A 26,492-nucleotide genomic window follows, 5' to 3' on the forward strand; every position below is an offset into this window, starting at 1 on the left:
GTCTTCCAATCCCATGTAGCAAAAAAACTTCCAGCAATAATCAATACAGGTAAGTCACATCAATGCAGTTTACAATCCAATTTAAATACACAATTTTATATATACAAAATAATACGTTTGGGATACATGTACGTGTACGTCTGTATGACATCATCAGCCTGCTACTTGCACATGCTTAGAGGTCTTTCACCAAAATAATGCAGAGCTTAGAATGCCATACATTACTTTATTACCCCTTGTCCTATTTTGATGAATTTTTCAGTTTTTGTTAAAAAGTAATCAAAGGCCATATCCATGGTTACCCTTATGCTTGACCTCAATGCCTGTTCTCTTTTACACAACACATTATTTGTGAGATACAAAGCACTTTCAGATGCCATCCTAGTCAGCACATGAGATTAAAAAAAATTAAATTACCAGGCAGTGACAGTGTTGTTCCAAGTCCAGAGCAAAGATGATCAGGAATGTGGTAGGTCTTCTCAAAGTATATTGATCCAAGGTTGTTGAAAATTGGAGGAGAGGGTGGAGCTAATTCCATGGCCTTGGAGCAGTAGTGGAGAAAGTTGCATCACCAGTAGCTAATTTGTAGGTGCATCGTAGACTAAGGATCACAAAAATAAAAAGGCAAGTGCGCCTAGAATGAAAATGACGCACAAGGCATTCCTTTTAATACATGTAATCTGGACCCCTGTCATTGACTTTGAAAATCAGTAGACGGACACTGATGTTTATGTATATCCTTTCCTTGACTTGCAGCCAGCGAAGTGGGCGTATGGCAAATGGCACAATAGATGCAGCATTCTGTACTATCTGCAGTCGGTCCAGATCACCCTAATTCAAGCACGAAGAGCTACAATAGTCAAGTTTAGATTGCGCTAAACCACGGACTGCTGTGCGGCAAGTAGGGGTATACAAGGCACTTCCCATTGGCCTTTATTCTTCCAATCTGTTCGATGTTATACTGGTAGGGAGCAGGTTCCAATAGCGCTATAAAAGGTGTTACGAAACCAGATGACTGGGTACACTTACAGCATCTGCAAAAAAAAAAACAGAAGAGAAACATAAAAACCTTTCCTACAATAACTACTTAATATTCATTAGAAACTAAATAGTTTCAATATCAATTTGCAAACTTTTTAAAAAATGATTCCAAAACAATGTGGGGTGCGTTACATATTTTATACAGTACTTCAAATATTAACATGTAAAGTCAAGTTGGGGGAGGGGGGGGGGGCTTGATGCCCTCAAGATCTACACCTCCAAACCATCTCTGTAAAGGGAAGGAAATTTTAGAGTAAATTTGTTTGAAAAAAAAATTTTTAATTCATGCTTTTTTATTTGTTTTAAATGGTTATGGGATAATTCCATCAGTTTGAATAAGAAATTACAAGTTGCCAATTTCACATAACCAAGATCAATTCTGATGTAATCATAAATGCACATGTTAAAAGACTGGGGGGGCTGATTCAGCCCCCCCCCTCAACATATTTCGCGATAAATCCGCCGCTCAAATTTTTTTGACCGTGTCGCTTGCTGACTTTTTACTTTCAACTCTCGTGCAACTTTTGAGACCAAAATTGTGACCCCCGGGTACGTGTTTCCGAAATTACGCAACATTTTGTAAGTGCATGCAGACCCCAAATTATTGAAAAACGTGAATTTGTGTACAAATTCAATGCAAATAGTGTTTTTAGCCAAAATTCATAAATGTATCATTATTTTTCCTTTCACTGCTTAAAAGTTAAAATCAATTAATTTTATCTTGTTTATGGTAAAAATAAAGTCCCCGACAACTTCCATTGAAAAAACACTAAAAAACAAAAAGTCGTAAAACAAAGAATAGAATACATAAGAAAATAAATGTTTTTTTGAAATTTTTGAAAAATAAAAATTGATCAGATGCCTTTCTAGAGTATGTGAAACAAAAATTAGCATTTTAGGGGTATTATTTTATTAATTAGAGCCAACTTAATGAGCAGTGAGATTTTTCGCAGAATTTGATATTATAGTTTTGTAGATAATGAATGCCATGGGTAACGAGCATGCCAATTTTCGTCGCGATCGCCAGCCAAAATCATAAGGGGGGGGGGCTGAATCAGCCCCCCCCCCAGTCTTCTTAGGTGTCGAAATAGCCCAGTCCATTTAGGGTTAAGAATTTTTTATATTTAGAATACAAAGGCTTACAAATCGGAAAAATTAAATGTTTGCCCAAAAATTATTGAGGGAAAAGTGGATTTTCTAGGGAAATCCATCTTTGTGTACAAAGTTCTACAGTCAACAGAGACTTGTCTAGGCTCCATGAATGAAAATACAATGTAAAAATGATAAAAAGAGCATCACAGAGTCCTCTTAGTACAGTTAGGACCATTGACAGATATAAGGTGCCCCAAGATTGCGCACATCCGAATCTGTGCGATTCTGATAATAGAAGATGCGCAACGACTCAAAACAAAAAATAAACTTTACACCTGAAATAGCCTACTGTACTGACTTACCTACTGCCTGATGCCGCTTGGCACGTAGGGCAACAACGAAGGACCTCCACTCCTGGCGGCCGGCGGTTCTGGGCCTTCTGGAAACTCCCCCGGGCTAGGTCATATTCACTGACTTCATCTCCTCCTCAAGTGTGATGCCAGGACAAGGAGTTTTGGTTCTCCCTCTCTTTCCCCTGAAATGTCATAAACAGATCTATTCATCAAAAATCTGACTCAAAATGGTGGGAAAATAATGAATTTAGGGCATTGCCAAGAGTTCCATATGCACCCCCACTGATATTGAAAATAAAAACACGAAGAAGGATCAGAATAATATATATCGAGCCCATCAGCCCAATATAGAACATATATGATGGGGAAGTGGAAATACATACTAAAATATGGCTTTATTCCGTCAAATTTTGAGCATGTATAGAGTGTGTGTAATTGTCCATAGACATCGGTTTATTTAATCAGTAAAGGGTCTGAGTCAAGTCTAGTTGAACTATCGGCTATCTCGCTAGCATAGCAGACTGCAGTTGACTGCAGATAAAACGAGGTGAGTTCAAGTTCCAACTAAGGAAGGTGCCAACATAACGATAACGGTACAAAAAAAAATTATAGAAAAATCTGAACGAAACGGAATTAATTCTCAACAATCTTTTCATTCTTTTGTTATTTTTGGTCATGTTGGTGGGGGGGGGGGGGAGGGGTGCACTGGATATGGAACTCTTTCCAGGGCATTTCATGTGACGGCCTCAAAATGCAGCCTCGGTGCTACCTCGAGCTAAGTTCGTGCAAGGTTCCACTCCACTTCACTACCGCTACGAGTGTAGTGTAGCAGCAGTAGTGAAGTGGAGTGGAGCCTGCACGATCTTCGCTCGAGGTACCTCGGTGCTTGCTTTCTTATCAAAATCTTCACACCGTGTGTAACAGGCCTGTGCAAAGTGAATGAGTGCGCAGACATCACACATCGGGCACTGCCGCTGCCACTACCACTAATCATTTTGTTCAATCTGAAAATGACCATGACTGGCCAAGTTTTTTTCCAAGAAAATCAATTATTTCTCTCATTTTTTAATGAGACTTTTTGCATACTTACTCATAAGAATACAAGGAACATCATCAATTGAAAGATTTTGTAAAATAAAAGGAAATTCACGTTAATTCTGAACTCAAATCGTTAGATGTGCAGACTTGGGGTTGGCGATCACCAGCCGGCCGCCAGTGCAGTGGTCCACAGCAGCGAGCGGGCGCTCGGGCCGGGGCGAGCCGGCGGTACCAGGATGGGATTGCCAGCGTCATGTCATTTTCAGTGACGAAGCTAGCTGCAAGCCGCGGCATTTCACAAAATACGAAAATAAAATAATAGAAAATGGTTATCTAACTTACTGTTTAGCCTACTGCAAATGTCTTCGAAGTCGTTGTCCATATCTGACCCGTATTCTTTAAAAGAATTATTAACGGCCTTCTTCGTCGCACTTCTCGATCGAGCTCAATAAACTGCAACTCCAACAACGCAACGGAATTGTTTTCAAATGTTGGCGGTAAGTGCGCATGCACAAGCCTGTCGCCGCGCCGCCCCCCCCCCCCTCGGCGAATTTTTATAGGGGTTGAGCTGAGGGGGGTCTAACACCGCGAGTAAGAAAAAAGTTTTTAAAATAGATACAAACTTCTTTGGCATAAGAAGCTTCTTCTTCTACTTCTTGTTTGGTTATGGTTGGCAACCAGTCAAAATGATATTTTTGCCACTGCTTTTGTAGCTTTTTTTTTAAGATTATATAATTTCCTATTTTTTTTGCATGTACTATTTTACTTTTTTTTCCTTTTTTAAAGAGAAAACATGCAGCCTCGCTAATAACATGGCAAGGTTGAAAAAATAGCAAAATAAAATTGTAAATTTCTTGTTGATTGGCAAATAATTGATGTCATAATCACGTCGTAATTTGGTCAAATGAAAACGCAAATTTCCTCGTCGTTGATTGGTAAATAAATGATGTCATAATCACGTCCTAATGTGGTCATATAAAAATGCAAATTTACTTGTCGTAGATTGGTCAGTAAATGACGTCACAATCACGTCATAATCTGGTCATACAAAAATGCAAAATAAAGTTGTCGTTCAAAGTCGTCAAAATGACGTCGTAACGACGTTGTCCAAATATACTATGACGAGATTTACTAGTTTCTGACCAGAAAATGACGTCATCACGACCGTGTCTGCTATCAGGGATAGCCCTAATTTGCGCAGGGCCTAGGCTATGTTTTCATTGTTCCTGGTGCTCGCATTGTCTGTTTAACAAGATATATAATCATGTTGTACTAAAACCTCCCGTTTTCAAGTCAATAAACACAAAATCAGTGACGGACCGTGACCCGGAGGAGACAAAGCATTGACAAAATGTATTTCCTCGCATTTCAAATTTATTATTGTTTTATGTAGTGACATATGCTTCTTTTTCATGACTACTTAAAGTGATTGCCCCATTTTAAGGTCTTAATATAAACCATTTCCTGTCCGTGCTTACGTCTGCATTCGTGGATTGGTGAGATATGTCTGTTCTTCATGAATTCCTAAAATCAGACCTTAAAATGTCTCTTTTTCTGATCTGAATATCAAAAAATTTCTGCTTGCGCCTCGTGCTTGCATAATTTGGTTAGTAAAATAAGCATGGTCTTCGTGAATTCCTACAAGCAGGCCTTAGAATGCCCCTCTTCAGGTCTAAATTTCCTAAATTTTCAGCTCGCGCTTCACGCTCTCAATATTTGACTAGTGAGATGTGTATGATAATCATGATTACAATGACTACAAAAGTGCTTCATGTGTTTAGATGTATATTATTCAAACAAAATCAGCAAGCGCTTGGCACTCGCATTAGATGTTTATGGTGAGATATGTATACTCTTATTGGATTCCCAAAATATAGTCATAAAAATGTCCTTGTTTGGGGTCAATATATACAAAAATTTCAGCTCGCGCTTTGCGCTCGCATTGTATGTTTAGTGAGACAGATACGTATTATGATTACAAAAAATTGTTTACAATGTCCCTTTTTAGGTCTGAATTTCAAAAAAATTTCAGCTCGCGCTTCGCGCTCGCATTATGTGATCAGTGAGATACATATCCGTTTAATGGCACTGTCCTTAAAATGTCTCTATTATGTCGGTATACCTGGCAACTGAGCGCGCTTCGCGCGCTCTCTAAGTGACTCAAAATTTTTGCTGGTGCCCCCCCAATGCCGTGACCCACGGTACGCCACTGGCCTTTATCCAGGGGGTCAGCTTTTTTTTTTATACAGGACACGTCAGGCATATCCTTTCTCAAATTTGCTTTGAAAGATGAAAACAACTTCAGTGTCGCCCTCGGGATGTTTAATGCTTGTGCACGGTTGTGGCAGTGTTTTATCAGGAGTTTTAACAGGTAGAAATTAGATTATCAAACTGAAAAAAGTTAGTGTTCTGGGGCAGGACATGCAGGCTCAGGATGGAGTGGGCACTAACAGCGGCGTATCAGGGGTCGGTGGCCAGGGGCGGGGGGCAAGAGCCCAAAATTTCCCGGTCATTTCATGGTATGAACAGGCGTAATGGTGTAATAAGGCGACGATTTTGAGAGGGCCAGATATTGCGTATCGGGCAGAATTCATCTTTAAAAAAAATGTGCGGGCGAGCGAAGCGAGCGAGCAAAAATTTTGACATTTTTTATACAAAAATCAAATTTTGTGATAGATTTTGACATGATATCTAGAAAATAATATATTTCACTCTTCTCTCTTTCCATTCATTTTTTTGTGGTCTGGACGCCACTGTGAACAGGATTATTTGCGGCAGTAGCGTGATAGAGTAAAAAAAAAAAGGGGGGCGCAGTATGGCGTATGTGCTAAAAAGCTGCTTAATATAAGTCCCGAGCGAGCAAAGCGAGCGAGAAAAAAATCACCTTTTCATGATAATCCAACTTCGAGATATTTTTTTATATTATATATTCAGTACATAAAATCATATCATACACTTTTCCTTTGCTTTTCTTTCCTCCTTTTTTTCTTGGTTGTAGAACTTTTGGGGACCATGGCCCAACCCTTCCATATTCATATACGGTAGTGCTATGCGGTTGGGATACGGGGCGGAGCCCCCGGAACTTCTTGATATCACAGCCATTTAAACCTCGCAGATTGCCGCTATTTTTAATCAAATCGCAGGTATATACAGAATCTAGCTTTTACACAACACATTTATTCAACCCAGTTGAACCAAATATTTTGAGGGGGCAAAATATAGCAATGTGGGAAATTGGTAAAGAGTCGCCAGCGAGCAAAGCGAGCTGGAAAAAATTTGCCTAATGAAATCAAATTCTGTGATGGATTTTTTCCATTATATTCAGCAAATAACACATTTCATCGTTTCCATTCATTTCATTATACGTTGTCTCCTATAATTTCTTTTATTTCCTCTTGGGTGTGGTACCTGTACGCCAGTAAAGCTTAATGTATGAAAGGTCCCTACAGGGGGCGTTATAGAGCCATTTGAAAGTTATAGATGAAGAATCCCTACTGCATGGGGTCTGGGGCAAAGCCCCCGGTAGCTTATTTGCATAAAATTTAGCAAGCTTATAGCACAATTTTGTATGCAGTCCATCTTTCTTCCCGCTCTTTATTTTCAATCCTCGGCAGCCCGGTCGTGTTATTAAGGTTTTTGTCTCGCCTGCATAGCAGAGCGAGACTATATGCGCCGCTTTTCCGACGGCGACGGCGGCGGCGTCAACATCAAATCTTAACCTAAGGTTAAGTTTTTGAAATGACATCATAACTTAGAAAGTCTATGGATCTAGTTCATGAAACTTGGACATAAGGTTAATCAAGTATTACTGAACATCCTGCCTGAGTTTCAGGTCACATGACCAAGGTCAAAAGTCATTTAGGGTTAATGAACTTTGACCATGTTGGGAGAATTATTTTCAAAATCTTAACCGAAGGTTAAGTTTTTGAAATGACATCATAACTTAGAAAGTATATGGACCTAGTTCATGAAACTTGGGCATAAGGTTAATCAAGTAAAAGTGAACATCCTGCTTGAGTTTCAGGTCACGTGACCAAGGTCAAAGGTCATTTAAGGTCAATGAACTTTGGTCAAGTTGGGGGTATTTGTTAAATTACCATCCTAACTCTGAAAGTTTACGGATCTAGTTCATAAAACTTGGACAAAAGAGTAATCAAGTATCACTGAACATCCTGTACGAGTTTCAGGTCACATGACCATGGTCAAAGGTCATTAAAGGTCAATGAACTTTGGCCGTGTTGGGGTATTTGTTGAATTACCATCGTAACTCTGAAAGTTTATGGATCTAGTTCATAAAACGTGGGATATAAGAGTAATCAAGTATCACTCAACATCCCCTGTGAGTTTCAGGTCACAAAACCAAGGTCAAAGGTCAGTTAAGGTCAATAAACTTAGGCAATGTTGGGGTAATTGTTGAATTGCCATCATAACTTTGAAAGTTTATAGATAGAGTGAATGAAATGTGGACATGGGTGTAGTTGACAAGTCTCAAGTCACCGTTCAAATGTCATTTATGGTCAATGAACGTGGTATTATGTCATTATATGAATGGTGTTTTTGTGAATGATTATTTTATAGTAGTTTTCAAAGTTAGCACTGCTGCTATATTAAATCGCGTAATGCAGGCGAGACTGCCAGAGGCGTTCCACTTATTTTTCTTGTTCCTTTTCTTTGTTTTCCAATTTAGCTTTTGACTAATTCCATTCTACCTTTATTTCCCGCTATTATTTGCCATTTTGTCATCTTTTAATTTATTATCCTTTATGCTGTTGCATTACATAGGCCTATTTCGGAATGATTGGTTCTTTCTCAAAATTAATGTTCTTCTTTCGTTCCTTTTCCCGCTTTCCTTCCTTTTCCATTAATAAAAAAAAAAAATCGCTTCGTTTTCTTTTCACTTTCCCTTTCTTTTTCCTCCTTTCCTTTTCCCCTTTCCTTTCCCTTTCTTTCTCCCTCCCTTTTTTCCCGTTTTTTGTTATTCTTCCCGGTGAAATCCGCCTGGGGGGGCAGCTTGCCCCCCTGCCCCCGCCTGTTACGCCACTGGGCACTAATGGATTTCTTAAGTGGTGGAAAAGGTAGAAAGAAAACATAAAAATATAAAAGTGAATGATTACAAATGGAAACAATTACATGTCCAGTGATCGTTCACACCCATACTTTGAATTCCCATTAAATTCAACCATCCTTTATCTTTCAAGTATTTTGATATGATTCTTACGTACTAGCTTTAAAACAAAGTGACAGAAAAAAATACTAAGTGAAATAAAACATTAGTTGTTTATAAGTATTATAATTTTATTCAACAGTTATGACAATCGATTTCATTTATCCACTTTGTCTTGCAGGGGCATTACTTGACTTCTCACAGTCCTACACCAAAGTCTTCATGATTACTGGAATCAGCAACGCTTGTTTCACCATGAACGTAATAGTTGTGTTTGTAATGATAAAAAGGAGATCGAACATACATGATCTTTAAAACATTCTGGGGGTGGTGCCAGAAGGGCGACAAAGTTAACTAAAGATGACGTCATGTTGAATAGCATAAAGACGACGCAGACCTGTGTCCTTTGTGCCTTTATTTTTCTTACCCCTTTTAAACTTGTTTCCTTCTCATTATTTGGTTTAAAAAATATGGGGGCGGGAACCTTGGATCCAGATCTCATTAAAGACGCATTCGACTATTCTTATTAAAAAAAAAACATTCGGATTGATATAGAGTACCATAGGGGGCTCCAGAATTGGTGGCTATGGGCTGCAGACTCCCCCCCCCCCCCGCCCTTTCAAAAAGCATAACATAGCATGAACCTCCTGTCCGCATGAAACAGTGAATGTGCTTTTGTTGTTTCTTCTGCCGAGTGTTTCATCAACATATATGTCTGACAAGTTGTCAGATCTGAGAACTGTCGTTTGGTTATGAAGCACTGTGACTTTGGTAACTGTGATCTGAAGAAATGGACTTAACTGTCGTATCAATCGCCTGACAAGTCCTTTCACAAAACGCTTCTCTGATATCTCCTTTCCTTCGATTTTTGATCTCTTACTTGGTTTGCTTCAAACTTCCGATTGCATACACAATGGATGGCTCCGTTTTTTTATTATCTGTTAAAGATATCGACATTAAGAGATATGGTTATATTACAATAATGATAACAGTTTATATAATAACAATAATACTACTAATAGTAATAATAATTGATAATGATACTACTACTATACTAATGATAAAAATAATAGTAATAAATAAAAAATAAACAATAATGATAATAATAATGATAATAATAGTAACAATAATGATAATAACAATGACAAAATTAGAATAATAATATGAAATATGATTCATTATCAGAATTGGGTCGAGCGTTCGATCTCTAACACAACAGAAAACGCTCATTCTTTGAAACACATTATTTAGCCAAATAATGTTTTCTTTACCTCTCATGTTATTATTTTGTTGTTGTTGAATTTTTCCTCTTTTATGATATTGATGATAAGCATTTTTAATATACTTGCCAATTATATAAAAATCAATTGTATGAATACATTCTTAGGTTTTTCCTTGCAAAACTTAATCAATAATCAGTGGCGTAGTCAGCTCAAAATTTGAGAGGCCAGATATGGCGTATCCGACAACATTTATGTTAAACAATTTCATTTCAGCGATCGAGCAAAATTTCAACATTATTTTGTTATTACAAAATCCAATTTTGTGATAGGTTTTGACATTATATTCAGCAAGTAATATCAATTTGACCATCTCTCTTCCCCTGTCTTTCAGTTTCTCTGATTTTATTTTTTATTTTTTTTTTTTGGGGGGGGGACAAGCGCCCCAAGGCCGCCCCCATCTGTACGGCACTGTAAATAATAGCAAACCGAATTAATTCCTAAATACTGATGAGCACTGTGATTCAAATAAATTGTCAGATTAGTAATTTACTATGAAACATTCAATTAAACAACAGACTATAATGGGGGGGGGGGTGTTCTATTATAAATCTGAATGGCAGAGGTCTTAGTAAAGGATTGAAAATTTAGAAATATATTTTTACAAGATATTAAACATCACTTTGACATATTAGGTATAAATATTAAAATTGTATCACACAAAATTTTGGCGACTTTTTGGGAGATCTGATAAATGACTTTTCAACACAAAATGCTAATAAAATTGTTGTTTTTAATTTGCCATTACATGAATTGCATCTTTATGATTTCATCGGCCCCCTTGTTTGAAAAACAGGTTGTTGTTTTTTTAATTTGGATGTACTCATGAGGCCTAACGCCTGGAATCTTTATATCTCATCATAAGTGACAATTTACCTATTTTTGTTTTAATCAAACAAAGGGAACTTAAGTGAATGAAAATTAGCGCATAATACCAGTTAATAAGTGGATGGTGTGAAATTTACAAGAAAGATAAGTAGGAGAGAGATTTAAGATCTTCGTAATCTTGCTCCGGCCCTCACGGCGAAACCCACTGATCAACAAGACATCGGAATTACAGAAGGCCTTGTTTGTGTCCGCGTTGTATAATAACCTGAATAAATATCTTAGTCACGATGAGTGGTGAAGATTTATTGACAATTGTTAATTAAAAGGAGTGTAATCTTGGGTAATCCTTGTATATTTCAGGGAACTACGCATTCTTCTGTTAACAAATACGTTATATATTTTCATTTTTATGACAAAATAATTATTTTGTATAATTCGTATTGAATGAAACATTCGATATGAATTATACAAATGATTTGTCATAAAAATACATGATATTTTGAGAAAAATGGAAATAAAGAAATGTTTATTTGAATTAAAGTGAAATTGTCTGAATATTATTATCAAGAGTAGAGTCTTTGGGCCTTTAAAAGTAAATATTGATTTTGCTATTTAGGATGGTTCGGGAGTGGTAGATTAAATTCATCGGATTAAAATGTGGGGGTATTTATGAAAAGCTTTGTTAGTAATTTTCTTTTTGTTAAAATAAGTGTTAAAAATTGATGGTAGTATACATTAATTGACTTAGGTTTGTTCTATAGAGTCCTTTTTATTTTTAAAATTGTATTGCTAATAAACAAGTGATTTTAAAAGGATCTCCAAAATGTAGGGAAAAATTCACACGAAACGCCTTCTTTTGTCATAGCTATATCCTAGGCTAGGTAAGGCAATGTAAGGTGTGCGTCCGGGTGTGCGTACGTGTTTCCCCAAATGATAATTCCGTAATTTAGATAAGGTAAAATTAATGTTTGGCAAAGCATTTTCAGGAAGTATGCAACCAATAATTATTATTAATTATCTCAATTTTTGCGCGATATTCACCTGCGACATAATTTTAGCGTGAATATGAATTTTCCACAACAATTTATTGCCTATTATCAGACCTTAAAACTTTATTGAAGAAAAGGGTGCATTTCAGTATGCTCATTATTGGGATAAGATGTATTGCATCAAAAACTGGTTCAAAAGTTATTTGAATAATTACAGAATTATATGTACAATCATAGATGTTTTAATCAAAATAGCTAGAGTAAACGTGGTTTATCCCAGTTCATACCAATGTTGGAGTCCCTTGAAGCTCGGCCTTGGCCTTAAGACGCATAATAGTGGAGCGGTTATGTGACAAAAAATGGCCAAGATGCTCGGATCTGGCAGAAAGTGTAAAAATTGGCATACAAGGGTATTTTGGGGCGCTGATTTCAAAAATTGCCGGCCCCAAGCGATTTGACCATCGGGTCGGCCGCCATTTTGAAATCCAAGATGGCCGCCATGAAAAATCATTAGATGTCATTTTCTTGAGATTTAAATGGCATGTGACACTGAAATTTGGCATACAGGGGTATTTTGAGGCACTGATTTCAAATACTGCCGGCCCCCAGCAATTTGACCATTTGGCCCGCGGCAAAATGGCCGCCATCTTGAAATCCAAGATGGCCGCCATGATATAATATTGCAATCATTTTCTCAAGTTTTATATGAACTGCGGTATTGAAATTTGGCATATAGGCTTAATTTGGGGTGCTGATTTCAAATATTGCCGGCCCCAAGTGATTTGACCATCGGGTCGGCCGCCATTTTGAAATCCAAGATGGCCGCCATGAGAAATCTTTAATGTTATTTTCACGAGTTTACATGACGTGGGACATTGAAATTTAAGGTATAGGGGTATTTTGAGGCATTGATTTCAAATATTGCCGGCCCCCAGCAATTTGACAATTTGGTCGGCGGCAAAATGGCCGCCATTTTGAAATCCAAGATGGCCGCCATGAAAAATCATTAAATGTCATTTTCTTGAGTTTTACATGATAGGCGACACTGAAATTTGGCATATAGGGGTATTTTGAGGCACTGATTTCAAATATTGCCGACCCCCAGCAATTTGACCTCCAGGTCAGCAGCAAAACGGCTGCCATCTTAAAATCCAAGATGGCCGCCATGAAAGATAATTTGCTCAAGTCTTACGTATGGCCTGTAACACTTTAAATTTTGAAAAAAAAACTTGATCTTTGCATCCTTGATCAATAAAAAGAACATAGTAAAAAGAATTCCAATATGGTTACCAAGTTTGAATGATGTTCAACATTATAATGGTGAGTAAACATATGTATCATCAGTCAAAAGAGAAGAAAATAAGCTTTCTTTTGGCGTCCGAGTTGCTTTCTACACGTGTGTTAAGTTCGACGGCATCGCCCACAACTGAGATTTCTCTGTGATCTCCATAGACATCTCTCGAATCCAGTAATGTTCATCCAATTTATGGCAGCCATCTTGAAATCAAAGATGGCTGCCATAAAAAATCATTTAAAAAAAGTCAAGTATCATAATTATAATGTAGTTATTATTTTGAAATTTTGCATTTTTGGATAACCATCGTGTGTTCGACAATCTGACAATGGGAGCATGTTCGCCTCGCAATTGGGAGATCTGGAGTTCAAGTTCCGACAGCATCAGACCAAAAGATGTTAGAAAAGGGGAGCTGCTTCTAACCTGTTTGGCGGTCAACGTATTAACGGGGAAGTTCAACGTGACAAAAAGTTTATTGAAACAATAAAAGAATAAGTAATGAAAAAAAAAATATTGAAGGTTTGAGGAAATTCCATCAAATATTTAAAAAGCTATTGGAATTTCATTTGGTGCATTTGTGATGTCAGATGCAAGCAGTTCCCCCATGTTTCTTATAGTACAAAAATCAATGAAATGTAGCCTCCTCAAAAAAATGAAAATGTTTTTTTATTGGACCCTCAGTATATCAACAAACAAATGATTTCACATCCGCTCCAGAAAGAAAAAAAATACCCATGATGAACCATTTATGCATTTTATATCACACAACATAATGGGAAAGTTGCTCGTACAGTAGCCTATATGACGTCACAAATCAAAAACATAAAATTCTAATATCTTTGATGGATCCACCAATATCTTTTTTATATCGTATTTTCTTTTGTTTTTACAACAAACTTTTCTCTGGGGTGAACTCCCTTTTTAAAGGATAGAGCAACATCCGATGTGGCGCTGCTAAGTTGCTGCCGGGCTCACGATCTACAGGGTATGGGCAAAATTAATTTTCGGAGCATTTCTGTAACTGAATTCTATTTTGAACAATAAAATATGTATTATTATCATCCATCATTAATATTAATTTCATTTCATCATCATCATCATCATCATCATCATCATCAACATACCACTATATAACCATCAGTACTTCAAGTCTGGAACAGTTTTCTTCATGTTGATTTGTAATAAAATATTGCAATTATTGGAGCAATATTCTAAAACCAGCGGGCCAAAATCCTGCCTGTATTTCTAAAATGCAGTGCCTCAAATTGTTTAAAACCAAGAAAATGATTTTAATGAATTTTCATGACAGTCTATCCTCTCTAGATTTCAAGATGGTGGCCATTTTGCAGCATATCTGTTGGACAGATTACTGGGGGCAATTTTAATATCCCTAGATGCCAAACTTTAAAATAATACGTTACGAGATACTAGATAAAGTGATTTTTTTTTCAATGATCTTCTTTCATGCCAGCCATCTTGTATTTTAAGATGGCTGACATTTTGCCTCTGACTCGGGATCAGATCGCTGAGGGCCAGCAATATTTGAAATAAGCACCCCACACTCCGTCGATTTGTCAAATTGCAATAATGGAGATCATATAAAACTCAAAGAAATAATTTAAAGCCTCTCAACAGAAAATGATTGTTCCGGATGGTTATTATTCAACCAAAGCCACCTTAAATGTGTAACTGCAGAGGAAGCTAGCTGGTTTGTGTATTTATGGTGCTTCATACTTACGTAACATCTATATCAGCAATTAAGGATGCCAAATTCCTTGCAACGGACAAAGATGTGGTTGTGTTGGATTTGTTTTTAGTGCCAATGCAATGGGTTTTACTCACCATTATAATGTTGAACATCATTCAAACTTGGTAACCATATTGGAATTCAAAATAGCATCTATTTACTATGTTCTTTTCATTGATCAAGGATGCAAAGATCATGTTTTTTTTCCAAATTTAAAGTGTTACAGGCCATACGTAAGACTTGAGCAAATTATCTTTCATGGCGGCCATCTTGGATTTTAAGATGGCGGCTGTTTTGCTGCTGACCTGGAGGTCAAATTGCTGGGGGCCGGCAATATTTGACATCAGTGCCTCAAAATACCCCTACATGCCAAATTTCAGTGTCGCCTATCATGTAAAACTCAAGAAAATGAAATTTAATGATTTTTCATGGTGGCCATTTTTTATTTCAAAATGGCGGCCGACCCGATGGTCAAATCACTTGGGGCCGGCAATTTTTTAAATCAGCACCCCAAATTAAGCCTATATGCCAAATTTCAATACCGCAGTTCATATAAAACTCGAGAAAATGATTGCAGTAATATATCATGGCGGCCATCTTGGATTCCAAGATGGCGGCCATTTTGCCGCCGGCCAAATGGTCAAATTGCTGGGGGATGGCAATATTTGAAATCAGTACCTCAAAATACCCCTATAAGCCAAATTTCAGTGTCACATGCCATGTAAAACTCAAGAAAATGACATTTAATGATTTTTCATGGCGGCCATCTTGGATTTCAAAATGGCGGCCGATCCGATGTTTAAATCGCTTGGGGCCGGCAATTTTTGAAATCAGCGCCCCAAAATACCCCTGTATGCCAAATTTCACACTTTCTGCCAGATTCGAGCATCTTTTTCATATATCTACTATATATAAGTAGACTATAAGGCCTATTTTTCAAAGCCTTGGACTTGGACTTTCAAGCCTTGGCCATGAGAGGACCTTGAGGATTTGTATCTGAGGAGCTGGCTGTATACAATCGACTCCTTTATGTGTCGAGGATGAAACGAGTTGGTTGGCTTCGTGTACACCGACGTTTCAATTTTGTGCCCGCTGGTAGAGAGAGTGACGTCGAGGAAGTTGACTTTCTCTTCTCGAGCTCTCCATAGTGAATTTGATATTTGGATTCTGTGGCTCAAACCTGTCATGAAAAGATTTAAGCTCATCAACCCCATGAGGCCAGATAATGAAAATGTCGTCAATGTACCTGAGGTACAGAGTCGGTTGGAGCTGAGAGTTCGGGAGAAAGTCTTTTCTAGAACGGCCATGAATATGTTGGCATACGCTGGCGCCATTTTAGTACCCATGGCTGTGCCTTTCTTTTGTAGAAAGTATTCATCGTCAAATTTGAAGTAGTTATGCTTGAGGATGAACTCAGACATTGATGCTAAATCGTCGATTTCAGAATTAGAGTACTCAGATTGACGGCGCAAGAAGGATCGTAGAGCCTGTATACCTTCTTCGTGAGGTATATTGGTATACAAGCTTTTGACGTCCATAGTGCGCGTTTCCATGACTACCATAATCATGAATGTTATTATTTCAATTCTTGTCACTGTGAGGTTTATTGTATCCCTGAAAAAGACGTGTGTTTTACGTCGAAAATTTGAACTTCAAAATAAACTCTGTTGGAACTAAATACAATGCATTACCACTTTGCCTCTTTTATATATATATATATAAATATGTGTGTATGTGTTGGGGTGCCCTTGCATGTGTGTGTGTATATAAAATAAAAGAACAATGTGTCCCCCAGCTTTTAGGAGAGATTTCAGCCCATGTCAGCACCCACACTGACAAAATCGTTCCCAGGGCCCTGACGTGAAAATAAAACCAAATCGTTTCTTGACGAAGTAAATTTTTAGCAAATACTGAAAAGATTACTTTTTCCATTTATAAAATGAGATTGGATAGAATGTATTTAAGAGATATCCCTTCAAATGAAAAACACTGGATGTTATTATTATTAACAACTCCCGTTATTTTAAGTACCCACGTATTGACAGCAAATGCGATTCATACTTTGGTCCGGAGAACTGGAGAAAATTAAAAGTTGGGGAGGGTTTCATTTTAAAGACTTGTCGAATGTTTTATCCGACCAAGATTCGCTTGAATATTGATCAGACGTATCAGACGACAAAGTTATTGATCTCCCAGTTCGATGTGATGATGTGATCATGAAAGGTGAGTGGACGTCTCCAATCATGAGATGTCAGCGAGAATAAACCCTAATATGGTTTCCGAGACACATATCCGTCTCCTACCGTTATGCTATGAGGATTCTAGGATACCTACACCCATACATCCACTCACCTGTAAGTGTAAGAAGGATACCGAAAGCAGTGATGATGTAGGTGAAGCCACACGATATTAGACACACTCCTATTATTACCGCTCCTGACATAGCAGCAACACAATGATCAACCCTCTCAAGCATCAAAGAAGCGAATGGAGCTGCAATGGAGGACACAAACCACGATTTGGCGTGTGTGCTGAGCGTGTGGGTATATAAAAATAAGTGGTGGTGCACGCCGGGATGAGGGTGTGGACTAATTGCACCTGTGACGGTTCAGGTTGATCGATAGGACAAGGTAATTGACGGTCCTACTGATTTTACAAAGAATACCTTATAAAGGTTACATGTGCAGGGTTTTCTTGCTTTGCTGCACTTTTTAATTTAACGCTAGCTTGCGTTTATTTTCTCGTAAGCTGCTGATCAGCTTATAGCATAACAGTCTATACAGCCATTATACAGCATATTTCATATACCCCAGTGGCGTAACTACGGGAGGGGGTACGCATGCCCCCCCCCCCCCATCAACTGGCAATAAATAAAGGGGGAAGCAGAAAAACCAAAACAAAAAAGAAAAACGTAGTGGGGGAAAGAAGAGGAAATGATATATATATATTATGTTATAATAATTACATGTCTTATATTTATATGTATTATATCATATAACACAAGATATACATTTTTTAATATATTTATGAAACACAATTTGCTTAAGACCTATATGTGTTAGTCACTCCTGGTTCTCGCATTGTCCGTTTCATGAGATAAATAATCATGTTCAGGGGTTAAGTGGTACTGAAACATCGATCCCGCTTTGTTAAGTCAATATCCAACAATTATTCACATTCCCTCGCACTTCGAAGCTTGTATTATTTCATATAGTGACATATTCTTCTTTATCATGACTACTTTAAGTGATTGCCCCCTTTTAGGTCTGAATTTAAAACATTTTCAGTCCGTGACTAGGTTCGCATTAGCGGACTGGTGAGATATGTCTGCTCTTCATCAATTCCTATATAAATACAGTCATTAAAATGTCCCTTTTTTCTGGTAGGAATAACAACAAATTTCAGCACGCAATTAGCGCTCGCATTTGATGACTAAAGTGAGATATGCATAATCTTCATGAATTCCTGAAAAACACACAAATGTCTCTGTTTGGGGTCAATATGTACAAAAATTTTAACTCGCGCTCCGAACTCTCATTATTGGTTTAGTGAGACTGAAACGTATCATGATTATGAAATAATAAATTAGTCTGAATATAAAAAATAATCAGGATGCGCTTTGCTCTCGCGTTATTTGATTAGTGAGATACATAACCTCTTAATTTCACGGTCCTTTCACGGACCTAAAATATGTAGGTCAGCAAACCTTGCTATTGAGCGCGCTTCGCGCGCCCACTTAGTGATTGAAAGTTTTTGCTTGCCCCCCTTCTAATACCGTGACCCACGGTACGCCACTGCACTGTATACCCCACTTGCTACAAATTAATCTGTTATTGGTAAGTGACATTTCTTTGTCATGTTTGTTTTTCCGGCGTTTTGTTCTGCATCATTCAAATGTGGCCGTAATTTCGGTATGTAAAAAAATGAAATGTACCCCATGAAAAGATCTCAAATCAAGTGCCATGAAGTCAATAATATCTCACTTGTTTACATTTTGTCATAAACTGTGGTGTACTCTATATATGGAATATATATATATATATAAATATATATATATATATATATATATAGTGTGAAAGAAATGGATGAAGAGAACAATGGTAGGCGTAGCTTAAATCAAGGTTCCCCAGAGCTATCTACCCTTTTTGGAAAAATTGGTGATGCCGAAAAAATGTCTCTGCCGGGAATCGAACCCGGGCCCCCAGCTTTGAGCGCCGGTGCCTTAACCACTAGACCACAGAGACGGGTTAGTGGCTAGGGCGACCCCGATCCAATTGACCGTCAGATAGACAGATTTTCGACACCATACCAATTATAATTTCCTTTGTCGGGTGAAGGTGGGTTTTGAACAATGACAAGCCGCCATGCCTCAGCTGGATCAAAGCTATTGCTTTGATACAGTACACAGAAAGTATACAAATGTGTGAAGTTATACATGTACTACAGCTTTGGCAACTCTTTTATATTTAAATATTGTGTGAAAGAAATGGATGAAGAGAACAATGGTAGGCGTAGCTTAAATCAAGGTTCCCCAGAGCTATCTACCCTTTTTGGAAAAATTGGTGATGCCGAAAAAATGTCTCTGCCGGGAATCGAACCCGGGCCCCCAGCTTTGAGCGCCGGTGCCTTAACCACTAGACCACAGAGACGGGTTAGTGGCTAGGGCGACCCCGATCCAATTGACCGTCAGATAGACAGATTTTCGACACCATACCAATTATAATTTCCTTTGTCGGGTGAAGGTGTGTTTTGAACAATGACAAGCCGCCATGCCTCAGCTGGATCAAAGCTATTGCTTTGATACAGTACACGTATGGGAGAAAGTATACAAACGTGTGAAGTTATACATGTACTACAGCTTTGGCAACTCTTTTATATTTAAATATTGTGTGAAAGAAATGGATGAAGAGAACAATGGTAGGCGTAGCTTAAATCAAGGTTCCCCAGAGCTATCTACCCTTTTTGGAAAAATTGGTGATGCCGAAAAAATGTCTCTGCCGGGAATCGAACCCGGGCCCCCAGCTTTGAACGCCGGTGCCTTAACCACTAGACCACAGAGACGGGTTAGTGGCTAGGGCGACCCCGATCCAATTGACCGTCAGATAGACAGATTTTCGACACCATACCAATTATAATTTCCTTTGTCGGGTGAAGGTGGGTTTTGAACAATGACAAGCCGCCATGCCTCAGCTGGATCAAAGCTATTGCTTTGATACAGTACACGTATGGGAGAAAGTATACAAATGTGTGAAGTTATACATGTACTACAGCTTTGGCAACTCTTTTATATTTAAATATTGTGTGAAAGAAATGGATGAAGAGAACAATGGTAGGCGTAGCTTAAATCAAGGTTCCCCAGAGCTATCTACCCTTTTTGGAAAAATTGGTGATGCCGAAAAAATGTCTCTGCCGGGAATCGATCCCGGGCCCCCAGCTTTGAACGCCGGTGCCTTAACCACTAGACCACAGAGACGGGTTAGTGGCTAGGGCGACCCCGATCCAATTGACCGTCAGATAGACAGATTTTCGACACCATACCAATTATAATTTCCTTTGTCGGGTGAAGGTGGGTTTTGAACAATGACAAGCCGCCATGCCTCAGCTGGATCAAAGCTATTGCTTTGATACAGTACACGTATGGGAGAAAGTATACAAATGTGTGAAGTTATACATGTACTACAGCTTTGGCAACTCTTTTATATTTAAATATTGTGTGAAAGAAATGGATGAAGAGAACAATGGTAGGCGTAGCTTAAATCAAGGTTCCCCAGAGCTATCTACCATTTTTGGAAAAATTGGTGATGCCGAAAAAATATTTAAATATAAAAGAGTCTGTAAATATCCAAATCAATACGACAAAACAGAAACATAACAAAAAGTAAGTTCAACATAAACATAAAAACATAACTAAAACAAAAAATATAAATAAGGAACTTATTGAATACACAATTAATAAAAATAAATCAAAAGATATTTACAGGACAAAATAATAAAAGAAATCATAATTCAAGAATAAAACAGAAGAAACATCTTTTCGAAACTATAATAGTGTAGATCTTTTTTTCTGAAATATTCCTGTAGCTGATCGAATAAATGGGTTGTAATGAAAATAGTACTGTTGTTACAAAAATCCGTTTGGGGTTTTGGCAATTGTAGTTTAAAAGCAGAGTTTCTGAGATTATATAATAACACTTTAAAAAGCAGATACGAGCCAATAGCGCCATCTCGAGTCCTCATCTACTCATACCTGGCCAGTTTTCAGACCCATAATGCTAGTGTAGTGTAGTAATATAGACCCACTTGAATGATAACATGCTAACTAACTACTCAATACAGTTATACCGAAATAATTATGTTACCAAGTAGCAAATCAATTACTGTCCCTCTCAAAACATTTTAGTTTCTCTATACAAATACAATTACAGGTCAATTTATTCTCAGTAGTATTAGAAGATGTCTGAAAAGGTATATTTTAAGACTATGTATTTATAACACACATTCGATGAGAGACCACACACAGTTCATTCCCCCTTCAAAATGTATTCGAGAAGGAAGTAGGTCTTTAATTAAGTTGTTGAGAATTTGAAGATAAGAATGACTACGTCTTTTTTTCAATTTGGATTTAACAGTCAATTTGAAGGGTTTGATACAAAGCCAGTCCGTGGTATCGACAATCTACCTTCAGAACGATCCTCAGAGCCCTATTCTGAAGAGTATGAAGTTTCTTTAAACTGTATATACATTACTATATAAATAAATTGCCCCATGTTGGCTGGCGCAACCTACCCCAGTCCGAACTTAATGTGTTATTTTCACATCAACACATTTCTTATGCCGGCATCCATCATGTAAAAGACTATGATAAGAATGAGGATCCATACCTGGACTAACAATATTGTTCTTATGCCTGAAGCGGAGCCTGAAGTATATTGAAACATGCATGTGGGTACAAAAGCGCTTATCTATTTCACACCTTTGTTTTAATACTTTTTTGGACTAAAATTTGCAGTTTTCCCTCTAATTTTTTTTCATTCAACGTTAAAAACAGTATGGTAGGGTTAGGGGTTATGCAATGGGTCATCAATACATGGCACCAACATAGTGTCTGACCCATCCATAATTGGCCTGGGGTAGTGGCTAAACTTATAACCCGCCTTCCCCTAAACGATGATGGAGTAATGAACAAATATATTACGTTTTGAGATGCGGAACATTTTTAAGGGATTATGTAATATTTCCAATTTCCAATTTCCATATCTGCATAGGTAAGAATGCAAGTATGGTATTAAAAAAAACGCCCCTTGGGATAATCAATTACGTCGTTGTGGTTTTTTAGCTGAAATGGTCCTTCCATCAGAAAGCTGGTTTCATCAATCTTCTTCTGTGTTGAATTTCTACGTTCACCTGAGAACTGCAAGCCTTAAGTTGCAGTAAAGCATAGTAAAATAATGAACTGACTATTAGTCACTGTTTGCAGCAGCTAGATCATCAAGGCGCTGTCTTGAAAAATACATATCATACACAAATTGAAGAGTAACAGAATGAAAGCCTGCTCCGTGCTACATGAAGCTAGGAGTCTGTATTTGAAAGGCTTGACAGAACTTAGATTAATGGCATCCTCTGGAAAATGCTGTAGAAGATTATTTCTAAGATGAGTATACGCTATGCATTCACTAACAAATAAAAAAAAGTTTCCGCAGGTGCATGGCATGCAGGACAACTTGGGTCGGAAACTAGTCTGGAGATCTTACACAGTCGACTTTGGGTGAGATAACTGCTGGTAAGAAGCTGAACTTTCTTATTGATGGCTACCCAGAGATGGGCAGGGTGAATGACGGATGGGAATACATGATTAGGAAGCGCCAACGCAATATGGACGACTTAACATGCTTAAGGGCGGTTTCTTCGGAGAGGGATGCAAGGGCCTTAGATTCCACTGCGTGTGTTATTAATTCTCTTCTTCCGTGTCAAGTGCAGAAGATCCAGAAGAGATTAAAGATTGTACTTCTCTAGAAGAACATTGAGGTCGTTCTCAAAAGAAAACTGGTCTTGATAAAATTACATACCAGGATCAGGTCTTAACAGATAATAAAGTGATATGTAATACAATAAACAAATACTTTGTTAACATTGGTCCGAAGTTACATTCTGAATTTACATCTAATATAAATACTCAATCTGATTTATTAAAGTATATTACTAACAAGTGGAATGCCTCTGGCCGTCTCACCTGCATCACGCGATTCAATATAGCAGCAGTGCAGATTTTGAAAACTACTATAACTCGCACAAGATGTTCAGTGATACTTGGTTACTCTTATTTCCAAATTTTATGAACTAGACCAATACACTTATAGAGATATGATGGCAATTCAACAAATACCCCCAACGTGGCCAAAGTTCTTTGACCTTACATGACCTTTGACCTTGATCATGTGACCTGAAACTCGCACAGGATGTTCAGTGATACTTGATTACTATTATGTCCAAGTTTTATGAACTAGACCAACACACTTTCAAATTTATGGCTGTAATTCAACAAATACCCCAATTTGGCCAAAGTTCATTGACCCTAAATGACCTTTGACCTTGATCATGTGACCTGAAACTTGCACAGGATGTTCAGTAATACTTGATTACTATTATGTCCAAGTTTCATGAATCAGATCCATAAACTTTCAAAGTTATGATGGTAATTCAACAGATACCCCCAATTCGGCCAAAGTTCATTGACCCTAAATGACCTTTGACCTTGGTCATGTGACGTGAAACTCATGCAGGATGTTCAGTGATACTTGATTAACCTTATGTATAAGTTTCATGAACTAGGTCCATATATTTTCTAAGTTATGATGACATTTCAAAAACTTAACCTTAGGTTAAGATTTTGATGTTGATTCCCCCAACATGGTCTAAGTTCATTGACCCTAAATGACCTTTGACCTTGGTCATGTGACATGAAACTCAGGCAGGATGTTCAGTAATACTTGATTAACCTTATGGCCAAGTTTCATGAACTAGGTCCATATACTTTCTAAGTTATGCTGTCATTTCAAAAACTTAACTTCAGGTTAAGATTTGGTGTTGACGCCGCCGCCGCCGTCGCCGTCGCCGCCGCCGCCGCCGCCGTCGGAAAAGCGGCGCCTATAGTCTCACTCTGCTATGCAGGTGAGACAAAAACGACAAATCTTTATTTTTGTCCCCAATAACTCCTAAAGAAATATTGGATATTGTAACTGGTTTTAAAAATAATGTCAGTGCTGGTGTTGATGGTATTGATGTCAAGGTTGTAAAGAAGTCAATACATGTAATTGCTAAATTACTATGTGATATATTCAATTCTTCTTTTGTTACTGGGATTTTCCCAGACCAGCTTAAGATTGCAAGAGTGGTCCCTGTTTTTAAATCTGGTTCTCCTGACATTATTTCAAATTATCGTCCAATTTCCGTTTTATCCATTTTTTCAAAAATATTAGAAAGATGTATTTATTCTCGTTTACATAGTTTCATTTCTCAGTGCAATATTCTTAACAATAATCAGTTTGGTTTTAGAAAAGGGCACTCCACATCTTCGGCCTTAGCAGAATTTGTATATAAAGTCACAAGTGCATTAGATAAACAGGAAACAATGATTGGTCTTTTAATTGATTTAAGCAAAGCTTTTGACTCACTTGATCATGATTTATTATTACGTAAATTAAGTTATTATGGAATTAGGGGGGTTGCACTCAGTTTATTTGACAATTATTTTCAAAATCGTAAACAGTTTGTTTCGATTGATAATTTTTCTTCCTCGATGCAAGGTATAAGATGTGGAGTGTCTCAAGGGTCGATCCTCGGCCCACTTCTGTTTATTAATTTACATTAACGATTTAAGTAATGTCTCCAAAATTGTGGACTCTATATTATATGCAGATGACACCAGCTTGTTCATGTCCCATAAAAATGTTCAAACTTTACAAAATATTTTCAATAAGGAACTGAAATATGTATCTAACTGGCTTACTGTTAATAAATTAACCTTAAATGTTAAGAAATCAAATTTTTGGTTTTTACAAATAAAAATATATCACAATTCAAATTTGAGGTTTGTTTAAATGATAAGCCAGTTAATGAAGTAACATTTACTACCTTTCTAGGTGTTAATGTTGATAATAAGTTAACTTGGAATGAACATGCTGGTGTCATCTGCAATAAAGTTGCCAAAATTGTTGGTGTTATGTATAAACTCCACACATTGCCGAAGAATATTCTTCTTTTATTGTATTATACCTTGATTTTACCATATTTGAATTATTGCAATATAGCCTGGGGTAATGCCTTCCAAAAACATATTAACAGAATATTTCTTTTGCAGAAAAAGGCCATGAGAATTATAACTCACTCTTCTTATCTCTCCCATTCTGGACCATTGTTTACATCTTTGAAAATTTTGAATATAATGGATTTGAATAGAATGAATCTTGCACTTTTCATGTTTTTCTATAAAAAGGATCTCTTGCCAAATTCACTTAAGAATTATTTTTTATTAAACACATCTGTACACACTTATTCAACAAGAAATGCCCAAAATATCCATATTCCACAGTGCAGTACTTCCATCTTAAAAAACAGCATATTTTATCAAGGACCAGTTATTTGGAACTCAATTCCTTCTGACATTCAATCAAGCCCTTCGGTATTTGTTTTTAAAAGGAAATACAAAACATTTTTATTGTCTAAGTCTTAGATTTATTTTTGGTTCTCCCCCCCCCCCATTCTCATTCGGTTAAGGTTTAGTTAGGTGTTTGTTTGTTTGTTATGTTTTTTTTTTTTTTTTTTTTCTCATTGAATTTGTGATTATATGATGTTTTTTATATTTCTTTAACTTTAAGTACATTTTTTGTTATGGGTTGGCCTCACACAAGGTTTCTTCCTTTTTGGTAATTACCTTCTTCACTTTCTTTAAATTTGATGTTCATTGTATTTACATTGTCTATTTTTTTATGTATTTTATCTTGATCTCTTGAGGAGAAATAAAATGAAACTTGACTTAAATAGTAGGAATAATAGGCTACTGGCAGACAACACTCGAAAAGATCATGTGCTCAATTCTGTCCTGAGGAAATGAGATAATCTTTCCTGGAAGATGTAGATGTAGGAAATTAATTGAGTCAGATTAAAGGGGAACTTCTGTAAGCAGAGGAACAGCCCCAGGTGCATTTATCCTTGGAAGAATTACGCAGATTTTTTAAAAGCTGGCTCTGTATCCGATCTCCTTTTTAAGAGTAGAAATATTACTGTTACGTTGACGGTGAAACATGCACTACTGATTCCAGTTATCATGAAGACTTTGGTGTAAGACTGTGTTAAGTCCAGTAAGGTGCCTGCACGAGAACATATATATTTCTATGATTATTACTTTTAGAGAAAAGTGAATGTTATTAGCAGTTAATTCATTTTATACGTTATTCTTCCTTTTCTAGTGAATTACATCTAATCAATGTTCATTTTGCTGAAAAACATTTGAAAATATCACTCCTATTTCTGATCACTTAAAAATACTGAGTATGGTAATTTCTTCCAGAACTCCTTTCATATGTTACGCGCCTTTTTGGCTTTATTTTGTTAGAAAAAGGAGCCATGATCATAATAGTGTATTTAGCTAACAATGGGATTTCATTCAT

General features: G+C 37.2%; 1 protein-coding gene and 2 long non-coding RNA genes across 3 annotated transcripts in view; all 3 read right to left on the bottom strand.

Moving 5' to 3' along the window:
- Positions 1–198: 198 nt before the first annotated feature.
- Positions 199–4,019, bottom strand: LOC135157278 (uncharacterized). The gene is made up of 3 exons (XR_010296290.1): positions 3,867–4,019; positions 2,496–2,668; positions 199–1,034 (listed from the first exon to the last, which is right to left on the bottom strand). It is a non-coding gene; the product is annotated as an uncharacterized LOC135157278 (long non-coding RNA).
- A 4,779-nt stretch (positions 4,020–8,798) lies between these two features.
- On the bottom strand, positions 8,799–17,419 carry LOC135157279 (uncharacterized). The gene is made up of 2 exons (XR_010296291.1): positions 17,179–17,419; positions 8,799–9,626 (listed from the first exon to the last, which is right to left on the bottom strand). It is a non-coding gene; the product is annotated as an uncharacterized LOC135157279 (long non-coding RNA).
- Positions 17,420–25,319: 7,900 nt separating this feature from the next.
- LOC129280288 (uncharacterized) overlaps positions 25,320–26,492 on the bottom strand; it is a 43,852-nt gene continuing 42,679 nt past the window's right edge. The window contains exon 5 of the mRNA XM_064112198.1: positions 25,320–26,192. Within this exon, the coding sequence (XP_063968268.1) occupies positions 26,044–26,192 (149 nt within the window). The 3' untranslated portion in view covers positions 25,320–26,043. The remainder of the gene's footprint in view (positions 26,193–26,492) is intronic.

The sequence above is a fragment of the Lytechinus pictus genome, chromosome 17 (assembly GCF_037042905.1).
Source record: "Lytechinus pictus isolate F3 Inbred chromosome 17, Lp3.0, whole genome shotgun sequence".
In the NCBI taxonomy this organism is placed as follows: Eukaryota; Metazoa; Echinodermata; class Echinoidea; order Temnopleuroida; family Toxopneustidae; genus Lytechinus; species Lytechinus pictus.